Raw genomic sequence first — 11,286 nt, 5'->3', positions numbered from 1 at the left:
TATGCCCAAACCACAGGCAACTATAGTTATAGGCCTATTTTGTTACAGTACGATTCTTTTGATCTTTCAATGGATTATTTTTTTCTAAATCAATATGCAACGTCGACGTCTCTATTGTGACGTCATGATTACGTCAGATTTTCGCGCCATTCTCGGATTTTTTCTTCAAAGTATATGAAAAAGAATTTGACATCAGAGAGTTGGATTTAGTATGAAAACAAATAAATATTAATTATTTCGCTCTAATGTAATAGATTACCAGCAATGCCAATCTGGGCATCCCATTGATGAGGATGCCAATCACTTCGTCTTTACATATAATAATTACGCTGGCCAGAGAATACAATTATTTAGACCTGCAGCTACTACTCCATGGAAGTCCAGATTTATCTCTTGAGGGTAACATTACAATATGTCAGTGCACCCAATAGTATATAACTGACTGTAATAGGTTCTAACCCGCCTCCCTCCTCCTCTTACGTTTCCTATTTATAATATGAACTATTAAAACATGTTTCTTAAAGTTGTATTTCTGGTAATTTTCATTGTAACGATATGTCGATTTGATATTTAAACATGGACATATAACTTAATGATTAAGCTCCCCAAAACCATATGGCGGCCTGTAAGAGAGCCGAAATCTAGGAATCATATATTCCTGGTTTTGAATAAAACGCCTTCAATCACTGCCATGTTCAGTACCTTCGGGTTTTGTCGGAATTCCGAATCGTATCACGTGTGACTGACGTCAACTCGCCCTGCACGTGGTGATCAAGGTAACTAGCGTAAGCGCACATGTGTTTGTTTACGTTTTCCTTCTGGTTAATATGAGCAAATCGTGCTGGTATATGTCCACAGAGCGAGTATTTGAACCATGCATCCAATTCACGCATTGACGTAATTCAATATTGTGTGTATCAAATATTGTAATGAGCGAGAATTAATTTCTTTGTAAATCCAGTTTGCTGAGGTCGACCACATGTTTTGTTTATGAAAAAATTGTTGACATTTTCTCTTGGTTTTAAAACGCTCGTGTTACTTCGAGATTGTCGCGACGACGTTCGGAAGAGTTCGGAATGATTCGGCATCTTTCGAGCCTAATTTTCACGTGTACATGTTAAAAAGATTTTTTACATTTATAATTAAAAATACTTCCAGTGCTGTAACTTTATAAAAAGTGGTAAAATTAGAAAGTTTTAAACTCAGACAGACGGCGAAAAATATGTATAACACTCAAACAGTTTTCATTACGACAAAAAGAGCGAAAGTGATAGACCATACAACTTTAATATCCTTCCGATGCTGGCGACAGAAGAGAAACGTAATTAAGAAAGCACCAGATTGACAGGAGGGAACCCTGTCTTATACCTCTACTTCACAATTTTAATTTAGCCATAACACGTACAGGCCTTGAATGTTTTAAATGTATTTCAATGGTTTTCATTAATGTTGCTGCATATAACATTTAGTTTTAATAAAATTGGTTCATGGGCAAATTTCCATTGTTAATGAAAGAAGTCCTTTTCAAATAAATCCAAGAGAACTTGAGTTTATCCATATCATATCCGTACGGACCGACTATGAGTTCGGTATACACATTTATACACGCATGACTTAAGCTTGTAGACGCTTGTAACACATTTGATATCGTAATAATGAATCAAGCGCCTGTATGAGAAAGAGTATCGATTGGTCTCGTGACGAACGCTTACAAAACACAAACAAAAGCTGTAAACAGTGCTGCAAGATGGGGAAGTTCAGTCTTGTCGTTTGCTGTATTGCTTTTGCACTAACTCTGACGTCTGCCAAGAAATATCAGCCTAACTGGGAATCATTAGACTCCCGTCCGTTGCCACAATGGTACGACAACGCCAAGATCGGAATATTCCTGCACTGGGGAGTGTATTCTGTTCCAGCGTTTGGTTCTGCATGGTTCTGGTACTATCTAAAACACGGAGTTCCTGCATACGTCGATTTCATGAAAAAGAACTATCCACCTAACTTCACCTACCAGGATTTTGCTGCTCAATTCCACGCAACATTTTTCGATCCTAATGAATGGGCCGACATTTTCTCAGCTTCAGGTGCCAGGTAGTAAACAGATTACTGTGTTTTTAGGGTTACATGATGTTATGCAGTAAATAGTACATGTAGGTGCCTGTGTTAGCATTGATGTTACTATACTTTTTTTGATTTCATAGGATTATGGCGAACAAAAAAATTGCAGTCTTTTTTTAGATTCTAGAATCTGTCATCCTCGATATTCCAGGGGTTCCGATCACTTAAGATCTCTACACCCCTGGACTATCTCGTAGTAAAACTGGAGGCAACAAAACAGAACAGGTAATTTAGATGTTTGATGTACATCAAAAGAGCAGTATAACAGTATACTGTGGTTGACTGTGTGGCTTTGAAGTTGGGCGTCGCTCTCTCTGCATAGTCTTCAAAGGAAATCTTTGCTGGTCTGTGATTGGTCAAATGGTTTCCACTGAGCTGCCTTCAATTTCACTATGTGATAGTGCAGGGGTGTAGAGATGGTAAGCGATCGGAACCCCTGGAGTTTCGAGGATGAGAATCAGTGTAAGCGATATACATGTATGTCATTTGTTGTCGCTATTAAGGTAGCTACTGTTGAAGCAGGCAAAGATATCACCTTCTGACTGAAAAGTCAGTCAGAAGGTGATATCTTTTTCCCTATATACAACAGTAGGTACTATTAAGGGTGACCGGTCTAGAGGGGCGTGTTCCTTTGTAATTTAAGATCAAAAGAGCTTTGTTCAACACAAAAAAGGGAATAAAACATGTGAATGACCATTTACAAAAGTATCATATCATCAATGTCTCAAAAAGATTGTAGTCTAGAATAATAACACACATGTATTGTATCTGTGGCTACTCATCGATGAACTCGAGGATGTATTCTTCTGAGGTTTCAGTCCCGCTGAAGTCTCGTTTCGACAAAGATCAAAGAAGTTATGAGATTTTCAAATATATTTTATCAATATCTGTAGCAAGTTGCCAGATGCAAATTTTGTCAAAAAATTACATTTCTATTTTCAGTAGATTTTTTTTATACAGGGATTTTAAGAAATGGCCCATTTGGCGGCCATTTTGAAATTGTGTCTTTTTCCTCTTTGAGTAGAGCCATAGTTTAACCATTTTTTACTGAAATTGTTTTTACTTAAATCATCACTGCACCAGCATTTTTAGCTGTATCGAGCTAATTTTTGCTGTTAATCTTTACTAGGTTCGTTGTTATTAAAATATTGAGCATTATTGCTTGAAGTGATGCGCTTTTGTCACTTTATTTTTACATTTAATGGTAATTTGAGCACTTTTATTTTTTACTCTAAAATACTGAAAAATAACACATTGAAATGGGGCAAAAAGGTAAGCACACTGACCCCCCATTTTTCTGCCTAATTTAGAAAGAACAACCCATTCCCTATTGATATGCAAAATATTAACAATAGTTTAATACCACAACTGTTTCTATAAAGAGTTAAATTTGGCAAAAATGGCTGAAAATGGTGTTTTTTGTAGCTCAAAATTAAGGGTTAGGTGTAGCATATGTTGTTATTCTGAGAAAAAATATGAGTCCTATTAATCAAAACTTGTATATTTTTAAAGAAGACTACAGGAAAATAAATTCTTCAAACTTCCATATGTATATCAAACATCTCATTAGGAAATTATGGCTTTAAACTCTTGTGTTTTACAGTTTATGGTCAAAACGGCAAAAATCCAAAAAAAAAATCTAAGATTTTGTCAACTTGGTATCTTTGAGTGACAATAGCTCAAAAACAAGCACACCGACATGTTTTTTCTTCCATTTTCTTGTATGGTATGAACTCCTATTTCCAAAAATCTATATGAGAAAAAAGGTTTAATACAAGAAAATTTTGACTTCTCAGAGGTGTACATCCTTAATGTAGGTACATATACATGTAATACAATGTATAGCATGCAGTATAATTTGTGACAATTGTTTAAATTAAGTGCTTGTGGATAATGTGCATTTTTAGGTCATCTGCAGTCATTATGTTTGGTCCATCGTTGTATGCCTTCTGTCATGCATAAACTTTTCACATTTTGAAATTCTTTAAGTTCTACCGTTGCGATTTGGTTGAAACTTGCCCAAAATGACCCTTACATAGTCCCGACAAACTGTTGTTATTTTTCTGGTTGATCAGAAATCCAAAAGCTGCCTTCTTGTGAACACATTTTTGAATTTCTTCTCAACTTCTAATTAATGTGATTTGGCATATAACTTGTCTGAAATTATCTTGACATCGTCCCGACCAAGTTTCGGTTGATCCCAAATCAAAGATAGACACCATGACACCATATATCTAATAAGTTTCCTATACGACTGTTGCCAAGGTAGTAAGATGACTGTTAAGCCCCTTGGGCCTTTAGTTAATTCATTGTACAGTATAACTGTGCAATACAGTGACATACACTGTATATATGTAGGTACAATATATCAGGTTGGGCCCTGCATATGTGTACATGTATTCCTGTTCAAAATATCCTGCATTTGGGTAATGAAATGATTACTCAAACGGATAACTGTTACCCTTATACATGCAGGCCTGGTTGTGCCCAACCTTAGCTTATGTCTGTACATTAAATGCACATCGTTCAATTTAAATAAACCAATCAAAGTTGCTGTTTAATTGCAGATATGTGGTACTGGTAACCAAACACCATGAAGGTTTTACTATGTGGCCGTCAAAGTACGCTTTCAATTGGAATGCTGGAGCTGTTGGACCAAAAAGAGACTTGTTAGGTAATCATTCTAATTAATTACAGTTTCTTCCCTTTTTCTGATACTCGAATGATAAATTCATAATGCCCAACTATATAATTGCTGCTTACTATATTGACTACTAGTCAAGCTGGAGCACAAACAAACTCACTTTGGTGACATATTCTGCCGATGTGTCAGGAAACAAGCAATTACAAAGATTTAAATAAACAACTGTGAGCTGTTGATCAGATTTAAGTAAATAGACTTCATTTCCACATGTGTGGCCATTAAGATTTCAAAGAATAGATATGAAGACAATAAATGTAAACATGATACATTGATTTAAAGTGAGATTTTGTTTATGTTTCATTTTCAGGTGATCTACTAACTGCAGTACGAGAAAAGGGCATGCACTTTGGTGTGTATCACTCGCTGTTTGAATTCTTCAATCCTTTGTACTTAGCAGACAAGGCCAATAACTACACAACCCGGAATTTTCCAACGGTAAAGCTTCACCAGATGTGTTGCTGATTTAATATTCAATCATTAACTTGGTAAAGTACAATAAGTTCAAAAAAAGATAACAAAAAAACACCCAGCCATTATCATTAAAGGATTTGCGAGGTTAAGGAGTGGAGTAAAACCAGAGAAAAATCACCAACTTGCATCAACTAAATGTAGCAACTACCCCTTGTGCAGGGCTCATACCTTGATCTGAACCTGAACTTATCCTTCCATATAAGTACCATGTCAATGGATGCTTTTGATGTAAATCTATGATCATTTTATTATCTATTCTAAGATGTAAAGCCATGAAAAGATTGATTTATTAATAAACAGGTATTTTAAATCTAAATTTTATTGAATAGCCTCATTAATATTGTAATTATAAGGCCTAACTTGGGAGAAGTAGTCACTGAATTTTGATGGACATCAGGTTTTCAGTTAACATATTTTATGTTATAGAAAAAGACCATGCCAGAGCTGTATGAACTAGTAAACAAATACAGGCCAGAATTGATCTGGTCTGATGGGCCTATGGGAGCCCCTGAGTCCTACTGGGGATCTCTAGAGTTCCTCACCTGGCTTTACAATGAAAGGTATGTCTGTGTCTGAACATGTTTAACAAGCTGTTATAATACATCTGAACATAATACAGAAATAATACAATGAATGTAATCCTTCATCATCCCAAGTGAGCAGAAAAACATATTTACTGTAATTAATTACTTGTATTTTAGGACATAATACAATAATAATAGTAAAATTTATACTTATTTACTTTTATATTAGCTCCTCATTTGGACCCTCTAGTTCAGCTGCTAAGAAATGTTACTCTAGCCTAAAAGTGTTTACAAAGATCAGCTGTTTAAAGACTTCATGTGATGATTTTTTATATTGGAAATATTTTTACATTTATTGCTGTTAGTATCCATTGCCAGTATGCTAATTAAGAATGCTATACTGAAAGATAACACATAATTCAATATTGCTCTGCTCCTGGGCAAGACATAATGCCCTTTAAAAATGTATAAGTTGAATTACAAAGCAAGAAAAATTCTGAAAGTTTTGTGAAGCCAGTTATTTATGCTGTTTATTGTAGCCCAGTAAAGGACTATGTTGTGGTCAACGACCGCTGGGGAAATGACACTGAATGTCATCATGGAGGATTTTGGGATTGTTCTGACAAATACAATCCAGGTAAAGCCAAAAAGTTCTGATTTATAATCAATCAGATGTACTATAATGTATTCCAAATACATCACAAGTATGAAGATTTCGGATTCATATCTGTTTTGATGTTATAGTCTTAGATTTAGAAGTCCTTAATAGTAATACATATCATGTACACACTTCATTTTTGGTCAAAGGTCCTCTTGCATATACATATGACTTTACTGTCCCAGTTTAAAAAAAAAAACATTAGGATATACAATTACTTTTTTAAAACAAATATTTATTAAATTATCATTTAGTACAATACTGTCCCAGTTTTAAAAAAAACATTGGGATATACAATTACTTTTTTAAAACAAATATTTATTAATTTGAACAGAACAAACACTTATTAATGGTATTGATTATCACTTAGTACAGTTTCCGAAAATGAGAAATAGTGATGGTTAATATTTTGATATTTTAGGGAAACTTCAACCACACAAATGGGAGAGCGCTATGACAGTAGACCGTCACAGTTGGACACACAGACGCAATATCAACTTTGAGGACATTCTCTCTCTTAACGAACTTCTCACAGTCATGGCTAGGACTATCAGGTAGGGAAATCTAGGAAATGAGCTGGTGATTATAAAGGGAAAACAAGGGAGGTAATGCTGATGTTTTTAGTGGAAAAAGAGAAATAGGAGGCCATGATAGTTTTTTTGTCTTTGCATATTACAGTTATCTGTTGTTAAGTAGGCATGGATGCATATATTTTACCAAAGTGGACACTCATCGGGGTAAATACAATCATGGTGTTTCAAATAAGTTGCCAAAATACCTTGTCCACCTTTATTTCTGGAGTATTAAAATCACACAGGATATCAACACATGTTGAATAATTCTTCTCTTTCCCAGTTGTGGTGGTAATCTGCTGATGAATGTTGGTCCCACCTCAGACGGACGCATTATTCCCATTTTCGAAGAGCGACTGAGGGAGTTTGGTAAATGGATGGAAGTTAATGGGGAAGCTATTTATGAATCAAAGCCATGGCACACACAGCAAGACAATGTAACAAAAAGTGTCTGGTAAGTATTTTCTTGTGTACTTGTGCCATATGGTGCGGCATCTATTCATCCTTCTATCTGTCAACATTTTCTTTAAATCGCTTCCAGTTATATAGTTCTGCATGGATTGTAACCAAATTTGGCCAGAAACATCCTTGAGAGATGTACTTATTTCAGTAATTAGGTTAATTATAATGGTTTTTGGCATTACTGCCCAAAATCATTTTGAGCTCTTACTTGTACTTGTAAAATTAAAACCGAAGTATTGTGATTTTTAAAATGTTTGTAAATTTTGGTGGCGAATGCCATTTCAAAAACTCTTCTTGAATCGTGAGCATGAAAAATATGGCATACATTGCGTTAATATGACAGAATTTACAAAAAAAAATTTGAACTAAATCAAACTTTTGATTATAGCGATTATGTCTTGTTTTCGCATAGTCAATTTCAAAGACAGATACTGTCTTTTAACTCTTTTAACATTACATATCAAAATGTGTATGTATATGTTCACAGGTACACGTCTCAGAAGATGATAGCAACCACAGTGGTTTATGCGATAGTGCTTGACTGGCCTCAGAACAACACTTTGAGTCTGTTCGCCCCCATCCCTAACACCGCCACAACCACTGTCGAGATGTTGGGCTACCCTGGCCATTTCCTCAAGTACATGATGGGAGCTAGCGGCACAATGGACATTCTGTTGCCTGTCCTAAACCCACGTGAAATGAAATCCACAGACGGCTGGGTCATCAAGATGAAAAATCTCAAAAATCAGTAGAATGTCGTCTGGATTCAAAACAAAGAGCTGACATGTCTGTGTCTTATCATACGACAACTAGACTGTAATTACTGTAATCAACCACCATGTTTTTTTTTTTGTTTTTTTTTTTTACTTAATGGATCCAACAAAATTATTGAGCAAAGTAAATGAAAATAATTATTGGCAAGAAAAATAGAATTAAGATGAAACATGAACACGGTGTTTATTTGAGCTGTCTGTATTTGATAAAGATTTCAATAAGGGGACCTGAGGATGCATGCACTGTTCGGGAATGGTGTACTTTTGGGTTGAATACAGAAAGCTCAAGACCCGTGTCATGTGGAAATGACAGCTTAATTATTAGGGTCAAGCTAATCAAAAATCTTGCTATTTTATTTGTATTTAGTTAGTACCAGTATTACATTTTTAATACTAGTAGTTTAAAAGTAGAGTATTCATCACACTATCTTTGTGAAATGATGAAAAATCAATTTGTTGTTTCTGGATGAGATTATTAGTTATGGGATTATCAAGGCATATGCAATAAATTAATGCAATATTTCCAAAAATAACTTTTGATATTTTCTATAACCATTCATAAGATTTGTGTTAAAAACAGATTCTATTCGTACTGTTATTTGTATTTGCTGGAAGAGCTTTGTTGTTTTATCACCGTAGTAGAATTAGAAACTTCTAATTAAATAATCAATGTACAATTATGTACTGCTGTTATTGGAATGAGGTATGCACTTCAGCATATGTATGTACTGGTATATAGCATTATAGACTAAGTGACTGGTTGGGCTGCAGTATATACCTTTGGTATATAGAATTAACATTGTGATGGGACACAGATACATTTTCTAAAATTGCAATGATAGAGACTCTTTTAAATCATTTTGATGAGAGATACTTTAATTATTTGTGAATACATTTATATAGAAATGTGTATTTTTGTGGAGAGACTGCTACATCATTATTTAATATACTGTTTCATAATTTTGATTATAAAAAATATCTTTTCGTGGGAGCCACTTACAACATCTTATGCATGAAAATATTATCTATTGTACCTGTAGTAAGGGTAGATAATTCTACAATAAAGAAAACTATTAGAAGTATCTGAAGGAGATGTAATTCCTGTGAGTGAAAGTTCCAACTTATGGTACTGTGTATACCAGAATTGTGATATTAGTTAGTTTATAATCAGTACTGTGATAATTATAGCAGATTGTGCCTTGATTGTTTTATTAATCAACTGAAATATTTCAAGTGATTACCTGGTACAATTTGTATGTAAAGAATCAACATGATTGTGATAATAGAAATACATCATTGGTTAAATTTAAACTTGCTGATGATTCAGGATTTATGGATTATTTCTTACATTCCATCTCAATTATGCTCAATTTTCACATTTTCATGAGGTTTTTACATGAACATTGAAGTTTATATATTTAAGCCATTTTTGCATTTTGTCAACCATTTTCTGATTAAAAAATATACTTAAAGCTGACAATGCAAGTTAAAAACATTCAGTTGAAATTTAAAAAAAATATATAATAACGAAATTTTTTTTCTTCAAAAATTGTTTCTGAGACATCCCCTAGTTATGACAGTGTGGTATCTAGGGAAGTGGCAGCCATTTTTCTGTTGCTCTGCTTGGTAACCTTCACTGGCCAACCCCCTATATAAAGCACGGGACACTTGACACACATGTATCATTCCAAACATGTTTTGCCTTAAATACACATGGCCCGATATTGCAAATAACAATGTCAAATTGAAAATAAACACTGCACTCACCTGACAATATTTCATTGAAGTAATAGATGAATGTGTTGTTAGCTATATCCCAACATATGTCCAATACGAACTAATAAAAACACTTCAATATACACTAATTTTTACACGTACATGTACAACGACACGTGTGTGTCCTTGATAGTTATCGCTCGTTCGGGTGAGGTATGTAGTCACGTGTATATGGTCAGTTGAGTACATCGGGCACGATGATATACGTGGAGATATGTGAACGGATTATTGTTCGGATTTCTATTCACTTGTGTTGGAATTTTATTTTGAGAAGTATCTGAATGACAACTTAGAGGAGTTGAGATGTTTTCATGCTAAGATAAGTCCCATATAGTTTTACAGGTGAGGGTTCTGTTTACCTATTTGTAGGTGATATGTACATGAATGAGCGCACGCGTGTCGATTTACGCGCTGTATTTAGGGGTCGGCGAGTCGCCGGAATGTAAAACAAAAATGGCTGTCCTCAACCGGGGAATGTCTCATAAACGATTCTTGAAAAAACGAGTATACTTATTTTAAAAAAAATTCATTTTAATAATTTTAACTTGCATTGTCAGATTTAAGTGAAATTTTTTTGGCTATCTCTTAATATTACCTTTTTACCTTGTATAAAATATTTTTTTGGTAGTACAAGGTAAAAAAACTGTGTTTTGGATAATAGTTTAAAGAGATACATTTGCTGCTGTTAAAGCCTAAGAAAGAGCAGCAGTGGTTGGCCGATTGGTTGAGGTGTCCTGACTTATTGGCACAAACCATCCATTTACTGACCACTGGGCTATGGTCAGTGGTTTTTTCCTCGGTACTGCAGCTTTCCTCCATATCCTAAGCCTGTTACATCTTTAGATGACCTTGCTTTTAATTCCGGATTTGCATATTACAGAGTTATCTGCACTTGATTGTAACTGCATATTTTTGCGAGTGTAACGTCATACTTTTAGGAGAATATGACATTAATTGCGCTCACAAAATAATGACGTAACAATTGATACCTACCCGCAAGGGAGCTAACTCTGTAATGTGTAATGTGCAAAGACGGAATAGCTAGGACATCATTAAAGTAACCAAACCAAACACTTGAAAGAGAATGAAGAAAATATTTGACCTTGGATAAAATATGAAATTCTGACTATATATCATATTATTTACATAGAATTTATATTTGTTGTTTTTAACACTAATTCATAGTTTAGCAATGTATAAACTAATATTGTACTGTATATATTATTGT

General features: G+C 34.5%; 1 protein-coding gene across 1 annotated transcript; it reads left to right on the top strand.

The window, feature by feature from the left end:
- Window positions 1-1,664: 1,664 nt before the first annotated feature.
- Window positions 1,665-8,339, top strand: LOC138323658 (alpha-L-fucosidase-like). The gene is made up of 8 exons (XM_069268423.1): window positions 1,665-2,091; window positions 4,686-4,792; window positions 5,130-5,257; window positions 5,720-5,853; window positions 6,357-6,454; window positions 6,897-7,029; window positions 7,331-7,501; window positions 7,997-8,339. Exons 1-8 carry the CDS (start codon window positions 1,673-1,675, stop codon window positions 8,259-8,261), a joined length of 1,455 nt encoding a protein of 484 aa, XP_069124524.1. The 5' UTR covers window positions 1,665-1,672; the 3' UTR covers window positions 8,262-8,339.
- Window positions 8,340-11,286: the final 2,947 nt, after the last annotated feature.

The sequence above is a fragment of the Argopecten irradians genome, chromosome 5, assembly GCF_041381155.1.
Source record: "Argopecten irradians isolate NY chromosome 5, Ai_NY, whole genome shotgun sequence".
In the NCBI taxonomy this organism is placed as follows: domain Eukaryota; kingdom Metazoa; phylum Mollusca; class Bivalvia; order Pectinida; family Pectinidae; genus Argopecten; species Argopecten irradians.
The sequence above is the reverse complement of the archived record's forward strand: the minus strand, read 5'-3'. Positions and strand labels throughout refer to the sequence as shown.

Bases quoted from the DNA above. Each gene is read 5' to 3' on its own strand.
- LOC138323658 (XM_069268423.1), top strand. From the start codon at position 1,673: ATGAGAAAGAGTATCGATTGGTCTCGTGACGAACGCTTACAAAACACA. The intron at 5,854-6,356 runs GTATGTCTGTGT...TGTTTATTGTAG, and splicing joins ACCTGGCTTTACAATGAAAG to CCCAGTAAAGGACTATGTTG. The intron at 6,455-6,896 runs GTAAAGCCAAAA...TTGATATTTTAG, and splicing joins TTCTGACAAATACAATCCAG to GGAAACTTCAACCACACAAA.